The 19,211-nt window shown below is 51.2% G+C and overlaps 1 protein-coding gene across 2 annotated transcripts; it reads left to right on the plus strand.

The window, feature by feature from the left end:
- The first annotated feature begins 980 nt into the window (after positions 1 to 980).
- Positions 981 to 19,211, plus strand: HHATL (hedgehog acyltransferase like). 2 transcript variants are annotated; one of them, XM_004176815.6, is made up of 12 exons: positions 981 to 1,236; positions 3,122 to 3,272; positions 4,264 to 4,331; positions 5,120 to 5,233; positions 5,343 to 5,537; positions 6,528 to 6,737; positions 9,943 to 10,114; positions 11,416 to 11,560; positions 11,895 to 11,930; positions 12,593 to 12,794; positions 16,100 to 16,241; positions 18,052 to 19,211. In XM_004176815.6, the coding sequence occupies exons 2-12, from the start codon at positions 3,167 to 3,169 to the stop codon at positions 18,174 to 18,176; spliced, it is 1,515 nt and encodes a 504-aa protein (XP_004176863.4). In that variant the 5' UTR covers positions 981 to 1,236; positions 3,122 to 3,166; the 3' UTR covers positions 18,177 to 19,211. The 2 variants fall into 2 exon arrangements, with proteins under 2 accessions (XP_004176863.4, XP_072781354.1); XM_072925253.1 differs by lacking the exon at positions 981 to 1,236 and having other exon boundaries at positions 3,134 to 3,272; positions 4,268 to 4,331.

Raw genomic sequence — 19,211 nt, forward strand, 5'->3', positions numbered from 1 at the left:
CCTGCTAAAAAGCTTTTTTTGTTCACAGCCAGTGCAACAGCAGAGCTGGGCTGATCCCAGGGCTGCAGATCCTCCCTGCAGACCCCAGAGCACAGCATCTCACCCCAAAACAAACCAGCCACGGAGGGATTTACAAAATCCCACTTTATAAAATAAATAATGATTAAAATATAGCACTTTTATAAAATCTCTGCTGTGTTGACACCTCAGGCAGCCCCAGGGTGAGCTGTGCCCAGGTGTCACAGGGGCTTGGTGACAGATGTGGCACCAGGCACAGGCCTGGCCCCGAGGCTGTGCTGGCTTTTCCTCTTGGCTGTGTTTGCCCACGCTGAGATAACAGAGCCACAACCCTACCCTGCCCCTCCTGTCCCCTCTGGGGATGCTGGAAGCCCCCCAAAGGTGTTTTGTAGAGGCTCCAGGGTCGTTAAGGTTGGAAAAGAGCTCTGAGATCATCGAATCCAAGTGCTAACCCAGCACTAAACCTTGTCCCCAAACATCTGCAGCATCTTTGGGACACTGCAGGGATGGTGATTCCACCACATCCCTGCACAGCCTGTTCCAGTGCCTGACAACACTTTCAGTGAAGAGGTTTTCAATAATACCCAACTTAAATCTCCTCTGGCACATCTTGAGGCCGTTTCCTCTTGTCCTGACACTTCTTACCTGACAGCAGGAGATGCTGCAGCCTCCGAGCCTCACTTAGATTTAAACACTGCCCGAGCTGAGTAGGAACGACACTTCCTTTTGGCTCCGTGCCTCAGTTTCCCCATCCCCACGCAATGATATCTTCCTTTGGAACAAGGTGATGGGGGCAACCCCTCCCTTGCAAGGCTGCAAGTGGCGACCCAAACCCCCTCCCTGGGATGGAGCCGGTCCCTGCCTGGGGCTGCCGTGCCCCGGGGTGAGTTTTGGCAGCCAGCACGGGTCCTCTCAGCAGCTGCGGTGACAGACAGCTCCCGAGCCACCCCCCTCTGCAGTGCTGCTCGAAAATAAAAATACCTCCCGCCTGCTCCGCTCCACTCCCAGCCAAACTTCCTCCAGGGGCAAGGTGGGGGACGGCAGCCCAAAAATACCCCCGCCCCAAGCCGGCCTGAGAGATGCTGTAGGGCAAATCAGCGGCTCCCAAAGCCTCGGTTGTCACCCCCATTTCCCTTGTCCCCCCCTCCTGTCCCCATCGCTGCCGGACGCTGGATCCCCGACCCTCGCCCGCCTCCCCCCGCGGCCCCGGGGCTCAAGGTCAGTACGGGGAGCGATGGGGGTGGGGGGGTGCGGGGACACGCTGCGGGTGGTGACACTCTGCTCCCGCACCTCCGGGGCTTTCTGTCACCTCTGCGTGTCCCCAGCGCCCGGCCGGGGTCCGGGAGGGGAGCGGGGGGGGTGAGGATGGTGAGGATGGTGAGGATGGTGAGGATGATGAGGATGATGAGGATGCTGCTGCCCTGCGGCTCTCGGAGCTGCGGGGGCTCTGCTGGGACCCCCCGAACCTCCCCGGGAGCGATCAGGAGGTAAAAGTATCCGAGGGGTCCCCGCCAGGGCTGGTCACCGCCTGCCGTCCGCTCCATCGCTAAAGAAATAAATATAAATTTAATAAATAAAATAAAAAGAAGCATTGGAAAGCGTGGAAAGGAGAGAGAAAAGGTTTTTACAGACACCCCCGTGCGCGCCCTCCCGCCGCAGGGGCACCGCAGCGCCGCGGCAGCGCCCGCGGGGCGACCCCGAAATTCCCCCGGATGAACCCCAAATTCCCCCCAGATGAACCCGAAATTCCACCCGAATGAACCCCAAATTCCACCCGGATGAGCCCGAAATTACCCCCCAGATGAACCCGAAATTCCATCCGGGATGAACCCGAAACTGCCCCCAAATGAACCCGAAAATCCTTTCAGGATGAACCCGAAATTCCCCCCAGATGAACCCGAAATTCCATCCAGGATGAACCCGAAATCCCGCCTGGGATGAACCCGAAAATTCATCCGGGATGAACCCGAAATTCCCCCCGGGATGAACCCGAAATTCCATCCGGGATGAACCCGAATTTCCCCCCCCTCCACGGATGAACCCGAAATTCCCCGCGGGATGAACCCGAAATTCCCCCCGGGATGAACCCGAAATTCCCCCCAGATGAACCCGAAAATCCTTTCAGGATGAACCCGAAATTCCGCCCGGGATGAACCCGAAATTCTCCCCGGGATGAACCCGAATTTCCCCCCGGATGAACCCAAAAATCTCCCCGGGATGAACCAGAATTTCCCCCCCGGGATGAACCCGAAATTCCCCTCGGGAAACCCGTTTGGTGCATTCCGGGGTGGGGGGGGGAAGATGGGGTCACCCCCCACTTAAAAACCTCGCCGACCAAAAAAATAAAGGCTTAAAATGAAAACGGTCATTTTAATATGATTTTAATTTCTAAATGGAGTGATTTTAATTAACTGCAGAAGCTTTGCAACGCGGATGGGCAGAGCAGAGGGTGACGGGGCGACTTTTTATGCCTTAATCCCTTCCGCGCTCTCAGGGATGGTGGCGGTGGTGGATGTCCCTGTCCCTTGTCCCTGTCCCTGTCCCCTCATCCCTCCTGCGGGGCACATCGCGCCGAGGTTAATTAACCTCTGCAGGAGTAATTAGCCCTAGGGTTAATTGTGGGGCTGGGTGTCGCCGTCTCCTAGCGCTGCTGATGCCACCGCAGGGGAAATTTGGGATCCCGGAGCCCTCCCAGGAGCAGGAGGTTGGGCAAAGTGCTGAGAGGGAGGTGGAGAAACCCATCAGCAGCGGTGTCTGTGCTCTGTCCTGGATCCCCTCCACGGATCCAGCCGGGATTTAGAGGTGGGAACATCAGAGACCATCCTGGAGCAGCCCTGAAAATCGGGAGAGATGGGAAGAGCCGCCCATCAGGAACACCTGGCCCCAAATCCCGGCTCCTGGGTGGGGTTTGCAGGAACCTCTGCACACCTGAGTTGTGCCCCGGGGCTCAGCCCCAGGTGTGACCCTCTTCTCCTTCCCTCCAGCCAAGCCACGAAGCGGAGCTGGGGAGGAGCAGCAGCAGGAATTGGGGGTGTTTGAGGGACAGGAGGGCAGCTGAGCTCTCATCCCCCGTTCTCCAACCTCTCCTCTTTCCTTTTCCCAGGTGTGGATCCCTCCCCTGTGCCGGCCGGGGCTGTGACCCCCCACCATGGGGGTTAAGGCGATGCTCCCCAGCTACGAGCTGGGATTTTACGCCCTGGTGGTGACCTGTGCCGTGCTCTACAGCGGCAGCGGCATCTTCCAGGCGTCCCGAGGTAACCTGGCAGGGTGATGGGTATCAGGTGCCTGCTTTTACAGATGATTCCAGCGGCTGTTTTTGTAGAGAACAGCTTGGAAATCTTTTTTTTTAAAGGGTTTTTTTGCCTGGTTGTCTCTTTGTCTCTATTTCCACTGCTCAGGGCAAGAGGCTGTGGGATGTCACAGGTCCCCAGGTAGTGCCACACCAGGCAGCCACCACCACCCTGCTCACACAGGGTTGATTCCCTTTTTGATTTTTTTTTTTGTTTTTTTTTTTTTCTTGGGAGGTAGGGGTTGTTAGGGTTTTTTGTTGGTTTGGTGTTTTTTGTTTTGGTTTGGTTTGGGGTTTTTTTTGGCTTTTTTTGTGTTCGGTTGGTTTTGTTTTCATTTGGAAGCCCACAAACCCAACAACTTTATGAGATCAGACAGGGAATGTGTAATGAGAAAAAGGCTTTGCTGGAAATTCCTGCAGAAACCTGCTGTCGCCGACTCTTTTGTTTGTCCATGGCAATCAGGCACATTTGGGATGTCACAGGTCCCCAGGTAGTGCCACACCAGGCAACCACCACCACCCTGCTCACGAAGGACTGATTCCCTTTTTTGTTTGTTTTTGGGGTTTTTTGGGGTTTTTTAGGTTTTTTTTTTTGGGGGGGGTTTTGGTTTGTTTTTTTTTTTGGTTAGGGTTTTTTGTTGGTTTGGTGTTTTTTGTTTTGTTTTGTTTTTTGGCTTTTTTTGTGTTCGGTTGGTTTTGTTTTCATTTGGAAGCCCACAAACCCAACAACTTTATGAGATCAGACAGGGAATGTGTAATGAGAAAAAGGCTTTGCTGAAAATTCTTGCAGAAACCTGTCCTGCTTTTGTTTGTCCGTGGCAATCAGGCACATTTGGGATGCGGTATTAGAGCCCTGATGGCTCATTATCACAATGATGAAGGTTCTGGGCCTGGTTTGAACCTGGATCCCGTTTTCCAGAGCTGTTTCTCTCCCTGTAACTCTGGTTCTTTTGCAGACAGCATGAACAGAAAAGCATTTCGGGATGGCATAAAGCCAGGCTGGCACTACTTCGGCAGGAAGATGGTGAGTGAGGAAGGCTTTGGGCTTTTCTAGCTACAGACAACCTGGTCAGTGGAGAAACAGAGCTGGTTTTTCTGCTACGGACACATTTTTGCAAAGTCCACCTGACTTGTATTTTCCTCCCTAAAGAAGTGGGGAAAACACCAGCTCTGCTGATGCCTTGAGAGGCTGACCTAGAACAGAGGCTGGACAGAGCTAAAGAATAAATTCGGGATTTATTAAAGGATCTCCTCCATGGATCCACCTTGGGCAGCACCAGAGCCCAGCCAGGGCTGCACCCAAGATGAACCAAAATGGCCCCAAAATGCACGAGCGCTCCCGGGGGCTCTCCCTGGGATCAGTTCTGCTCCATTGGCACCTTGGAGTTCATTGTCCCATTCCAGCTTTAGCCCAGGCAGTCCCATCCTGCTTGTTTTTCTCTCTCCAGCCCACGGTGTTTGTGCTCTTGGGGCTGAGATTTGGATCATTTGTCCTTGGTGCCCAGCTGGAGAAGGAATTGTTTTGTCTCCCTGCTCTGTGCAGAGAGCTCAGCATCCCCTGATATGAAGCTCAGACCCACACACTAAAGCAGCACAGAATGTAAAAAACATAAAAGCTCAACCCTGAGGCATCACTGTGGGGCTGTGGATGCTTCACTTCGTGTGCTCCGGGCCGAGCGACCTCTGCACGTCCCTCCTGGGGTTTTACATCTGAGCTAAAGTGCTTGGGAGCCCTTGGGTGGAAAATGGGAAGAAAAAGCTCTAAAAGTTGTGGGGCTGGGGGCAGTAAAGTGCCTGGTGCTGCTCCTGCAGGACGTGGCTGATTTTGAGTGGGTGATGTGGTTCACCTCGTTCAGGAACATCATCATCTTCGCCCTCTCAGGACACGTCCTCTTCGGCAAGATCTGCTCCATGACTGTGCCACAGGTGAGCAGGGGTGTGCTGGCATGGATTTGAGAGCACCAGGGGTGGCCTGGGATGTGTGGAAGGGGTTTTGGGGGATGTTCTGGGCTGACCCCAGCTGCTCTCTCCCCAGCACCGGGCTGTGATGTACATGATCTACGGGGTCCTGGCTGTGCTGGGCAGCATGGGGCTGGTCTACCTGATGATCATCCTCTCCCACTGCCTGCTCCTCTACTCGGTGGCCCTGGCCAAGCAGAAGTGGCTCTGCTACGTGGCCGGGCTCTGCTGCCTCGCCTCCTTCAAGGTGGAGCCCTTTGGCTCGTGGCAGGTGGGTGCTGTCCTGGCCTTGTGTCTGCCTTGTTGCCAGCCCACTGGTGTCCATCTCCTCGGGGTTATCCTCAGGGAGGGCTCCTGGGGCAGCCCCAGGCCCTGGCCATTTCTCCTGGCTGCATCAGAGCTCTCACAGCATTTTGGGGAAAAGGAACTCTTTAGGTGTGAGCTTGGGAATAATCCCACAGTGCTTATGTCATGCTTTGGTGGCTTCATGCTGTTCCAGAACAAAAAATATCGGAGTCCTTCTTGCTGCCCAGGCAGCAATTTGTCAGCCTGTTGATGCCCTGTGCCTCAGTTTCCCCAGCTATAACACTGATTCAGGGATGCCCATCTCTTAGGCCACAGCCTAGCTAAGATTTTATCTCATTGGTGGATGGAGAGGAGCCCAGGAAAGAATTTATCAAAATATTCAGTCCCTCAGCAAGACATTGCTGTCTCTCTCTGCCTCCAAAGATGTGTTCCCTCCCTCTCCATCAACCCCGTGCTGGCTCTGCTTTACTCTGTGGGGACACCTGTGACAGGGTGACATTGCCACCCAAACCAAAGCTGTGTGACCAACAGCTGCTTGGTGACATGGCCAAGAGGATCTGCCACTTCCTGACTGCCCTGAGCTGCAGGAGCCAGCTGGGAAATCGAGCCCCAGTTTTCTCTTTCCAGCTCATTAACTTCCGAGACAATTCGTGTCAGGGCATAATTAGAGATTTTTCCTTGAACTGAAAACTAAACTGGCAGAGGTCAGGGTTAGAGGAGATGTTAGGAAAAAAATCTACACTGTGAGGGTGGAAAAGGGGCCCAAGGCCAGGTTGGACAGGGCTTGGAGCAGCCTGGGATGGTGGAAGGATGTGGGAAGGTGGGACTGGATGGGCTTTAAGATCCCTCCAGCCCACACAATTCTCTGCTGCCCCAGGAGTGGTGTCCCCCACCAAGCCAGGCAGCACAGCAGTGACACCACGTTCCTGGTGGTAATTCTCTGTTTCTCGCCCAGAGCGGGTTTGTGACGGGAGCTTTTGATCTCCAAGACGTCCTTTTCTACGGAGGATGCACCTTCACCATCATGCGCTGCATGAGCTTTGCCCTCGAGAGCTCCCAGAAGGAAGAGGGCATCTACTCCATCTTCGACCTCCTCAAGTACAACTTCTACCTCCCATTCTTCTTCTTCGGGCCTGTCATGACGTTTGACCAGTTCCACGCCCAGGTGAGTGATCCTGAGGCCGGGCTGGAGCAGGATTTCTCCCCAGAATTTATTTGCTTGGGGTCAATGTCTACAAAAACCTCAACTTTTGCCACAGCGAAGATGCAAAAATGGCTGTAGAACTTCTTGTGGTCACCTCTAGTCTGTGGCTGTGGATTTGTGTGGGGAAGGGCACAAAGTGATGGATTTTTACCTTCTTTTTTGGGTTTTTTTTTGCCATTTCGCTGACCAATTCACAACAGAAGATCTTGCTGTGATGTCCTTGCTCCCCGGGCATCTGCACTGCTCAGTGCCTCAGTTTCCTTGTGTTGTCACTCCAGCACCTTCATGGTGAGGGCCACACATGTAGAGCCCACCCATGGGATCTGTGCATGCTGTGACAGCAAGGACATTCCTGTCTCTCGTTTCTATCCAGCTGCTTCACCCAGGGAGCTTCCAGGGATGGCTCATGTGTCTTTAGATCAAGTTATTTCTCAGGAAACAAATAAGATTGGGTGGAAGGCTGAGCTCCAGCAATCAGGGGCTCCATGACATTGCCTGATGCCCCAAGTCTTTGCCTGTTCCACACAACCAAGGGAGATTTTGGATGAGCAGACTTCAAAGAGAACTGGAAAACATCAGCAGAAGCCTGGGCTAGGACCTCTGGAGCAGCTCCACATTCCAAGATCAAGGAAACCAGCAGTGCTGTGTCCCCCCTCACTCTTCCCATCTCAACCTCCTTCTGCACGAAGGGTCAGCCTTGGCCACCAAAGCAAACAGGTGATGCTGGCAAAGGGGGGTGTTTGGTCAGCAGTGATGCTGTGGAGGATTATCACCATCACCCCTGGGTCCTTTTGCAAAAGAACAGCTACACTGAGATTTTGGACCCAAATTAATGCCCGGGTACAAGAATGATTTGGAAAAACCTTTGTGGATTCAGAAGAAAAACCAGCCCAGGGCAGGGGAGAGCAGCCAGAGCCTCATGGTGAGGAGAAGATTGAAGGCCCAGCAACATCTGTCACACGTGGGGCTGGTTCTGGTTGCCTAAGAAAGGGTTTGAACTGGGATGTTTCTCCCAGGATGAGCCATGATCCCAGTCCTGCTCCATGCCTGCTCTTCACTTGTGGAATTAACAACTTCATGATGCCTCTTAAAAGGAACAAGAGCCCTCGGGTCTTACTGGGCGTATTAAAAGTGATTTTTAGAGCATTGGACCCTGAAGATCATAAGGTCAGCTCTGGTGTCCCCGTCAAGGATGCAGCCAGGTACCTACAAACGTGGACATGAAACTCCTCACCTGAACTCCCACTGCTCCTGCAGAGCTGCGTCCAGTGGGAGTTTTATTTCCTGCTCCTTGGCACAACCCCAGACCAGGATGTCTAAAGCCACTTAATGAGCAATTCCCCTCTCTGCTGCTTCAAACCCCAAAGGCACAAGGATTAAGCCCCCAGCCCCTTCCCCCTGCCCTGGCCGGGGGTCCTGGCTTGGCCTGGCCACCGCTGCCATCTCCTGGCTACATCCCCCTGTGTGCTGGAGCTGAGGCTGGCTGCTGAGGTGAATTCTTAATTGCCCAAGAGCAATTAGGGCAGGAGGCAGGTAGAGCCCTTCCCCAGGGTGGGATGTGTGGCCCTGTTAGAGATCAGATCTGTCCCTTTGGATCCTGCTGGTCCTACATCCTGGTGGAGCTCTTGCATCCCTCTGTGAGGTGGGAACTCATCTGTACCAGGGCTTGGCCAGCCAAATTTGGGTGGAGAAGCACCTTTCTTACTGAGCTCAAGGCAGAGATCCCCTTCTCTAGGGTTGGGAGTGTTGGTGACACAGCCCTGATCCCAAGTGGGGGTGGCCAAGTGCTGGCACCACGCACAGATGGGAGGGCGAGAGGAAACCACCTCGAGTTGCACCAGGGGAGATTTAGACAGGATAATAGGAATAATTTCTTCAAGGACATTGTTGTTAAGCATTGGAACAGGCTCTCCAGGGCAGTGGTAGAGTCACCAGCCCTGGAGGTATTTCAAAGATGTGTAGATTGGCACTTGGGGACAGGGTTGAGTGATGGGCTTGGCAGTGCTGGGTTAATGGTTGGACTCAATGACCTGAATGGATTTTTCCAGCCTAAACCATTCTGTGATTCCATGGAAAGAGGGTTCTGTGTCCCCCCATACGTCTCCATGCCAGACCCTCTCCTCCCTCAGCTCAGGGTCCAGCAACCTCTTTCTACCCTCAAAGCAGCTGGTACTTAACAGGCACCAAAAAAAAAAAAAATGTGGCAAAGGCTTTAGTTCTCAGGAATCATCTGGATTTGACAACAGAGCTGGTGCAGCAGCCTGTGGATTATGCAGGGAGAGCTCCCACCTCTCCCAGGGAATAAAGGGGAAGTAATAAACATAAGAGGATTTTGAATACAGCAGCAATTTTACGGCGATGTGGGGAAGCAAGGACATCGCTCTGCCCTGTGTAATCCTCAGAGCTCACTCTGGTCATGCTTATATGACAACGAGCAGAGATGTGACAGCTCCTGGAAGCAAACCCAGACCCTGTTTGTGCAGGAGACAGCAGAGGTGAAATCCCCATCAATCAGGTCTCACCAATTCAGGATGGCCCCTCGAGCAAGTCTCCCTCTCGTTTACAGCAGGAGTCTGCAGCAGAAGCCTCAGACATCATCAGTTCTCCTCTTCCTCCCAGATGACCCTGGACAAAAATACACCAGGCACTGGCAGGGCTGTCAGGTTGGCATTCCAACCCTGGAATCCATCCTGGAGATGTGATGGGTGCAAGAATTTGCTCCCTCTTAGTGTCTTTTGGAAAGGGCTGTCCTTAAGCAAAGTTGATTTTTCTGAGCACATCGCTGCAGAAAGAACATGAAATTCTGGGAGCTCCCTGGTCAGAGGGGATTTCACCCCACCTGGAGTGCCTGAGTACAGCCAGGCCTTTGTCTGACCACAGGCCTGCTCTGCTGGGAACAGCAGGGTGATGCAGGAGGGACATCCCTGCTGTCCTCAGCACTGCTGTGGGTGGGACATGTCCTGTTCCTCGTGGATGTGCTCACCTGAGCCAGCCCTTGGGCCTCCCTAAATCAGTGGCAATTTGGGCCACATAGTCCATGGAGTGGTCTCTTAAAGGAGAAAGATGAACCAATCCCTACTTGGACCTTGACCACCCTTCTGGATGAGGGAACAATGCCCATCCTGTCCCTGGGCTCAGCCCCGCCCTGGTTTGTCCCTCCCTGCAGGTGAGCACCCGAGAGCTGAGGCGCAAGGACGACGAGATGAAGAGCATCCGTGTCAACGCCCTGCTCCACGTGGGGGCCATCGTGGCTGTGGACATCTTCTTCCACTTCTTCTACATCCTCACCCTCCCTTCTGACCTCAAGTTCGTGAACCGCCTCTCGGACTGGTCCTTGGGTGAGTGGCCGTGCTTGGGCACGTTCACCCCTGTACTCAGCTCCAAGGCAGTGGTGAGTGATCCAGATCTCCATCCACCCCTCTTGGGAGGCTTTGGGAATGTCTGTGTTGGACAGGTTTGAGTACAAACCCCTCATCCTCACGCTGGCCACGCACAGAGCTGGGGTTGGGCAGCCCTGAAAAGCACCTGGTGCTGGTTTGACCTTTCCACAGTGTAAATTGTTTATTTTGGGGTTTAGGAAGCTGAGCATCAAGATATTTTTGTTGCCTTTGGACTGAAAGGGAGCTCAGCACCTCTAAAAGATCAGCAGGACACAGCAAACCACACCCAGCAATGCAAAGCCTGATTGCATGCAAGGAGAGTTGTCCACAGAGCAGTCAAACACTGGGAGAGGTGCCCAGAGAGGTTATGGATTGTCCCAAAAGAGTCTATTCAACACCTAAGTGGGCAATGTCCAGGGCAACGTAATCTTTACCTAAAGGTGAGTGTTCTCCAAGCATGGCTGGGCTGGAGACCTCCAGAAGGCAAATTCCCAGGATAAGTGATGAGGCAGCACTGGCATTCTGCTGGCAGCTGGATGGGAGGGTTCCAGATGATCAAATCCATGTCTGATGGCAGCAATTCACACACCACCACACAGCAGAGGCCAAGCAGGGGCTGGAGGAGCCTCGTGTCTCTCCAGAGTGGCAGCTCGAGGCCAGGATAAAATCCTGATGCTGCTGGAGTGGCACTAACACGGATTTAGGGTGTCCCAAGAGCCTTGGCTAGATGGGTCCCGTGTTACTCCAGAGGGAGCTGAGCTCTTCTGGCTGTGCTGACCACACTGGGAGCATCCCTTAATCTGGGAGCTGGATCCCACCAAGATGGGGACATTTTAGCAGCTCTTTGCAGAAGTGTTTGAAATCTTTTGTAGCTGTCCTTGCAGGGTTTGTTTCCCAGTGTCAGACACCTCTTTAAGTCAGAGGTTCTGACCCTGGCTCTGCTGTAGTGTGGATGCTATATCCATGGCCAGAGTGAGCTGGGGTGGGGGGAGTTTTGATGGAGGTGCCAACAAAACCTCAGAAGGCAGAACTGCTTAACAAGCCTCAGAGGGAAGGCACAATGATGGAATAAATGACTGTACAAACATAATTTCTTGGACTACTAAGGCCAGTAAGCAGTTTGCTCCACAATACCCTGTGAAGAAATTGTCCTTTGGTTCAAGCCTCTTAAAAAACTTAGTTTTAAAAGATTTGCGCTGCAGAACTCCTGATGCATTCCGTGTTCCTTTTTCCCCATTTGACTCCCATTTTTGCTCCAGCTGGCCTGGCCTACTCCAATCTGGTCTATGACTGGGTGAAAGCTGCTGTCATGTTTGGTGTCATCAACACCATTGCCAGACTGGACCACCTGGACCCACCCCAGCCCCCAAAATGCATCACCATGCTCTACATCTTTGCCGAAACGTGAGTACCCCGCGAGCGTGAATGAAGAGTGTTTGAGCTGGACAGGACCTGGGGGCAGGGGAGGACACCTGGGCAGCTGGTCTGTGAGTTGGAGACCACTTGAAACCATAGTCTAGACCTGGCCAGAACCCAGGGAAATATTCTTAGGTGGGGAGAAATAGATAAGGAGAAAAGTTAAACCATGTCTCTAGTGGCATCTGTCCAAGGAAGGAGCCTGGAGGATTTCTGTGAGCAAGGTCCAAGGTGTGCCTTGCCAGGGGATTGGGTGTTTTCTCTGTTTCAACAGGTTTTTATTGTCATTGTGTGTTTTAACATGTTCTTATCTCATTTTTAGGCATTTTGACAGAGGGATTAATGACTGGCTGTGCAAGTAAGTGTCCAGTCGACCTCCTCCAGTCTGGTTCAGTGTTTTCCCTTCCATCCCAGAGCAATGAAGCATCACATGCTGTTCACCCCAAGGCTGGGGTGTCCTCTTTTCTGGATAAATCCCATTATTTGCTCTGTTTAGAACCCATTGAATCAATTACACAAAGAGCAGCCCCCTGCTCCAAAGCTGGGAATCAAAGAGTGCTGTCCCAAAATCCCTTAAAGTCTGGTGGGTTTAGGGTTCCCTCAGAGGAGGAAGAACCAGCTTTACATTTTTCCAGGAGGAAAGGGGAACTGAGTACTGTAGCTCCATCTGCATCTTCCTCAGCCCTTCTGCTCCCTTCATCCATGAGTTCACACCAGCAAACCTCTGCTGAGGGGGGTGGAGGCTGCTTTGTGATAAAATCCTGAGCATCAGCAACAGCCTCCAGCTCTAGAGACCCCAAGTTTTACCTGCCAGAGGGGGAAAGATGGATATTTTGTCCTTGAGAATTTATAAGTTTGTAGGAACACAAATCCCAAGTGGGCCACAGCAAAAATCAGTTTATTGCCAGAACATCCTTCCTGTTTTACTGGACTGAATTGTCTGTGAGGAGCTTGGGAAAATAAGCCCCAGAGGGGTCTCCTGGACTACAGGGAGCACCTAAAACCTTCCCTGGCTTTTAGGTACGTGTATGACCACATTGGAGAGAACCACGACAACATCCTGAAGGAGCTGGTGGCCAGCATCACCACCTTTGCCGTCACCACGCTGTGGCTGGGGCCCTGCCAGGTCGTTTACATCTGGTCCCTCGTCAACTGCTTCGGCCTCAACTTCGAGCTCTGGGTGCAGAAGTTCTTCCAGCTGGGGCCCTTTGCCAAGCTGGAGGTGAGGAGCTGGGGTGGGGAGAGGTCAAGGAGGCTGGGGACAAGCTCTGGTGATGGGAAATATCTGTGCCTGGAGGGAGCTCACGCTGGTTTGTAGGAGTCAGAGTTTTGGTTGAGGCGGAATGTCCATGTCTGATGTTCTGTCCAGCTGGTGTTCTGATGGTCCTGGCTCAGGTCTTCTGAGCTTGTGCCCACTTGGACTCGTGCCAGCCCACCCAGTGGGATGCCAGCTGTCGATTTCTCTCGGGGTTCTGAAGGTCTGGGTGACCCCAAGAGATTGTAAAGAGTCTTTGCTTCCCTAGCCCGACACAGCCAAAGAAGGAGCCTGGAATGCATCTGATCGTGCTTTCAAGGTTGTTTATTTCTTCTTATCTATAAACATTCTTTCTCTGACCTGCTGAGCTCTGGCTAGCAAGGAGGCCATGGCATTCTGCCCTCGAGCATCTCCCACCTTATATACTCAAAACAACATGTGTATGTTTGCAATTTCTTTACCAATTCCCATCACCCACGTTAGACTGTGAATCTCTACCTTAAACCAATAGAAAAGTGCCACCATCACACCAAGACATGGAGGACAAGACGAAGAAAAAGAGGGCTATGACATGCCCAAATCCCTCCATCTTGACCCCCAGAATTATATTCTAAAAACCCCAAAATTCTACTTTTTCACCCTGTGTTAATTCAACTATCACACTACGCAAACCCTTGTGGCTTGTAATTCCTCATACAGAGCTGGCAATTTTTCCCACAGGCTAAAATTGAAGCCACAGGTGTTTTTGACTTCATGCCAGGGTCTCTGAGCCCCCTGCCAGGGTCTGGAGACAGCCAGGGCAGCCAGAGGGATGTGCTGGACTCCGACAGCGGAAGAGCAGAATCCCTGAGGATGCCCTGGGGACTCCTTGGCCTGGCCTCCTGCCTGGAGACCTGAAGGTCTTTCCCGTGGCCTTTAGAATCATGGAATCAGGAAGGCTGGAAAGCACCAGCAAGTCCAGCTGTCTAGCCAGCACCGCCACCATGTCCACCACTAAACTAATCCCACTAAACTAAACCCACAGGGGTTTTTTGAACATTCCCAGGGATGGTGACATCCCTGGATGATCCTTGGGATCAGCTACTGAGCTGTGCAAGGGCAGCACAGTCCTGGTTCTCTGTGTCCCTTCATTTCGTGCACTTTGTCACCCACCCAGAGCAAACAAACTCCTGCCCCTGCGCTGCTTCGCAGGGAATTTGGGTTGGGGTGGAAATTCCAGAGGGAAAACAGAGGTGCAAGAGAAGCAGGAATGCATCTCCAATGAGGCAACAAAGTGCCACAGATGGACACAAAACATGAGGTCTGTCCTTGGGAATACGTCTGCGCATATGGGGAATATTCTATGGGGAATATCCAGGTTCTATGATCCTATGGGGAAATGTTTCTATATTTCCTAATGGGATTAATTTCTTCTTGTTCCACAGAGCATCTTGGCATTCTCAGTGGTTTTGATCTGATTTTGTTTAAAAGCAAGAATTTGTATGTTAGAAAAAATTCTTTTTAAAACACTCCAAAGCTTCATGCCCTGTCTTTGTTTGGGACAAAGGTGTCTCAGGGACATACTGGGAAAAAGATAATCTTTAAAACTTCCACTCTGGAAACAATTATGTTCCTGTTGGAATCCAAAATGCAAGAAACTTCAGCTTAGAATTACACCCAAGATTTCATCTAAAACCTTTTAAAAATCTTCCAACCTTAAATACTAAAACCAAAAATATAAATTTATAATTTAAAACAAAACCATGTTAAGCTAAATTTTAAAAATTTAAAGTTTTAAAGTATAAAGCATTAAAATTACTACAAAAATAAACAAAAAATTAAAATACAGTACTATAAATTTGTATATCATAACATAATTACCTTGAAAAGACTTACACTATAATCATAAATCCATAAAAATTTCAAAATTAAATCAAAAATATAAATATCCTTATTAACAATATTTGATTAATTAAAACCTCCTTAAAAAACCTTATAACTAAAAATCTTGTAACCTTCTAAATCATGCTATTAGAATATAAAACAAATTCATCCTTCCTACCTATAAAAATTAAATATAACTATAAAAATATAAAAAATATATTTTAAAAAATCATCAAAACATAAAAATAATATAATAGAAATATAAATAAAGGATAAAATATATATAATAGATATAAATAAAATATAAACCATATAATAAAATATTAAAAAATAAACCACATCATCAAAAACAATTCAAAAATAACATCTCAAATTCCTTCCAAAATTCCCCACTATAAATTATCACATGTTCCTTATTTCCCAGTTTAAATTCTGGAGGTCCTAAATAACTTAAAGATCTATTTTGAATAAAAACCACGGAGAGCAATGCTCTCCCTGTTGAACTCCTAATCAGATTAAGGCTCTCACAGGCAGGGAAATCTCCTTCCCTGCGGCACACAATGCCCAGCACTGAGCAGCCTGGGGGCTCACCTCTCTTTGAAGGCTGCTTTAAACTCCTTAAACTCCTTCCCTGCTCCACTCACAGCAGCTGATCCTGGAGATTATGTGCCACTGACAATTCCACTCTGCTGCTGTCATTGGTTTTTGAGCTTCTTTTTTTATTTTTTTTTTTTTAATTCCTAAGAAACTATTTTTACCAGCAGCCAGGAGTGATTTGCATGTAGGGCTAATAATAATCCTGGGATACAATAGATTCTTCTGCCTCGAGGACTGGCTTACCCAAGGCAAGAGGTGGAGAAAGCAGGACTCAACCATTTCATTTTAAAGAGGATCTGAGAAAGATGGAGAAGGATTTGTGACAAGGATGTGGAGGGACAGGACAAGGAGTAATGGATTTAAACTGACAGAGGGCAGGGTTAGATGGTGTCATGGGAAGGAATTGTTCTCTGTGAGGGTGGGGAGGCCCTGGCACAGGTGCCCAGAGAAGCTGTGGCTGCCCTTGGATCCCTGGCAGTGCCCAAGGCCAGGTTGGACAGGGCTTGGAGAAGCCTGGGACAGTGAGAGGTGTCCCTGCCCAACGCAGGGGGTGGAATGGATGATCCTTAAGATCCCTTCCAACCCAAACCCTTCCATGTGTCTGAAATTCTACAATTATCAGGAAGCTGTGTCTAATATCTTGCCCCTACTCATGGGACCCAGCCCAGAGTCCCTAAAGCAGCAGAACAGTTTTGCCTTGTCCTTTTATTTCTTCATTCCAGAAGCACTAAAAGCTGCTCTGACTGGGGTTGCACCACTCACCCCCATTTTCCTCACAGACCCTTTTCCCTCTGCTCCTCTCTCCTCCACAGGCCAAGCTGTCAGGGGCCATGTCTCGGCGGATCAGGGCAGCTTTTGGGGCAGTGAACTTCTGGGCCATCGTCCTCTACAACATCCTGGCCCTCAACAGCCTGGAGTTTGCACTGCTGGTGACCAAGAGACTCCTGGTGATGGGTAAGGTTCTGCCAGCCTTCCCCACTGAGACACCCCTGTCTTCTATGGGAGCTGAGGACTGGGATTTGGAATCCTTTTGGCTCCAAACTGGCCACTGGCTGGTGAATTGGCTGCTCCAAATGTCCTTAATTCTTCTGCAAAAAGTGCAGGCAGTGGTTTCTTAGCTCCCCCAGCTCCTCACTGGGTGTTCTGGGGTACCAGCTGCCTTCCAGGTGTGCTTGTACAGCCTGACCCTGGTTTTGCCTCCCTGGAGCTCTGCAGAGGTCATGTTCTCCTCACCAGGCAGGGCTGAGTCCCTGCCTGTGAAATGGTCCCCGTGCTGGAGAAAGGGATTGACTCCTCCTGCCTCACTTCCTCTGCTCCAGCAGATGTTCCTGCATCATCCCAAAGGTGACAGGTACAAATCCTCACCCTGCAGTCTGCAGGTTTCTGATCAGTGGATTGTGGCACTGTTTTGAAGCCTCCCTGAGCTGCCCAGGGTATAAATAGCCATCGGGAGCCAGGGTCCTGCAGCCCTCTCCAGGGTGGATAATGTCACGCTCGGTGTGCCAGGAGTGCCTGCCCGCTGAGCTCGCTGGCTTTTGCTGGTTGCATTATTCATTGCAGAGCTCCTGTTTTAGCAGGAACAAACCCTGGATCCACCCCTCTGCTGTGGATACCAGATTTGTGATTGCCAACACCGTCAGACCCTTCCGAAGAGGAGGGGGAGCTCCGGGCTCTGTCACTGACGTAGGTGACAAAAATATTTATTTTCCTGGGTGGACACTGTGTCCCCACTGAGTGCAGGACAAGGCTGGGCTTGATCCTCAGCATCAGTGGGGCCCAAAGCTTCCAGAAGGTCACAGTGTTGATCAGTGATAAATGTGAGCAGGTTCAACGGGCAGAAAGAAAACCATGATTTCTAAAGAAGGATTTTCGGGGGTAAGAGGGGCTCAAAACCCCTTCAGCATTAGCTCCAGTCCACTGTGCCTTGGTGAGCTCAGGCACAGCTCCACCTAAAATCCAATCCTGAGGATTTCCCTCTTCCCTCAGTGAAGCTGCAGGGCAGGGTCTATGATGAAAAACATCACTGGCCAACGTAATCTTGTAGGACCTCCCAAACCCACCTGAGAGGCAGCTGTGCTGGTGAACATCTGGCCTTGTTGGGCTGTCAGAATCTGTGGGTATTGGTGATTCTGAGATTGTAGAAAGTCTCTGTCTTTCAGCCCTGCTGCCAAAGCAGAAGCCATAATTGGTCTGTGCTGGTTTCAAGGTTGTTTATTCTGTTTATCTCTAACATGTTCTGCTGCCCTGCCGCAGCTCTGTCCTGCAGGGCAGCGTGTGGGGCTCTGCCCTCAGTGGGATGGTACAAACATTAAATACCACAAACTACCTGTGCTGGATTTACAATAACGTGCCAATATCTGTCACCTACGTTGGACAGTGTGTCCCCAGCCTGAACCAACAGAAAAATGCCAACACCACAGTGACACATGGAGGGCATGAAGAAGGAGAAAAAGGACAAAACACACCCAATTTCCTCCATCTTGTCCCTTATGAACGCCTAATCTAGAAACCTAAAATTTTACTTTTGCACTCGTGTCACATTTAATTATTATTCTTATCAAACATTCAAAGCTTGTAATTCATCCTGTAAGATTGAAAACTCTTTTCCATGGACAGAGATCACAGACAGTGTCTCTGGGGGCTCTGTCCAGGGGGGTTCCTTACCCCTGCCAGGGTCCCAGAGCTGCCAGGGCAGCCAGAGGGAAGCCCTGGATTCCCACATCGGGCAAGCAGCTGGATGACCACATCTCCCTCCCTGCTCTAGGTTTCCCTGTGAGCACCTTGTCCATCTGGTTCATCACCTACTGCGGCGTGCAGCTGATCAAGGAGCGCGAGCGCATCCTGGCCATCCAGGAGGAGGAGAAGGGGGACAAGGCAAAGGTGGAATAGGGGAGGCACCACAGGCTTGTCCTGAAGCCTTGGTCTCCCTTCCAGCCACTGCTGCCAGGCCAGCCACTGGCCAGGGCTCTCCAAGCCCTCCTGACAATCGGACTGCTGTAGCTCATCCACGTAGAAGTCACCTGGAAGGCACAGGTCACCCCCTTGCTGCAGGAAAGATTTTCCATCAGGCACAGTGGGTGTTTCACAGTCTCCCCAGGCGTGGCAGGATGCTGAGGCAGCTCCCAGGATATTTCTTCTGTGCCAGAGCCATCCCTGTTGTTTTTCTGACCCTCTGACAGTGCAGGCCCAGAGATTTCAGCCCCTGCTTGGGGCTCCCTCTCAGCCCATCCTCCCAGAGGAGACTCTCCAGGCCCCATGGCTGGAGGTTTTAGGGCCCTGCACTGCTGGATCTGAGACTGATGTGGCCACCACGACCACCCTGCTGTGACACATGTCCTGGGACTCAAGCCAAACCCCACCTCATTTTTTTTTACATGCCGTGGACAAAGGTCTAAGCTCACATTCCTGCCCGTGGCTGAGGGACAGAAGGTGCTGTAGCCACCCCTTGCTCATCTCCAGCCACCCATCCCTTTCCTCAGCTGCCCACAGCTGTAGGGCTGAGTGAGCACACGGCTGAATGCAATCAAAGGAGAAAAAACCAAACCAAAGGAGAAAAATCCCTGCCCCTGAAGGGCAGGGATTGGGGCTGGGGGGTGGAGGGAAAGCCCATGGGAGACTCCTTGGAGAATTAGACTTTGGGAGTGTGTGAAACACGGTGCCTTGGGAGAAAGGTGGGTTTGTGACACAGAAATAGCTCTCTCTTGCACTTTAGAGTAACTCTCTGTGGCCTTATCTCTGAGTTTTGTGGCTGTCTGGGGGCAGGATCCACACCCCTCTGCAACGGGGCTTGAGACGCTTGGTGCATCCCTGTGGGTGAAGCAGGATGGGTTCCTAGCCAGCTTTCAGCTCTGCCAAAGTAATTTGTGAAGTCCCTGGTAAATGTCTCTTATTTATGTAGCCAATAAATGTTGGATAACTCTGGCA

The sequence above is a fragment of the Taeniopygia guttata genome, chromosome 2, assembly GCF_048771995.1.
Source record: "Taeniopygia guttata chromosome 2, bTaeGut7.mat, whole genome shotgun sequence".
Lineage (NCBI taxonomy): Eukaryota > Metazoa > Chordata > Aves > Passeriformes > Estrildidae > Taeniopygia > Taeniopygia guttata.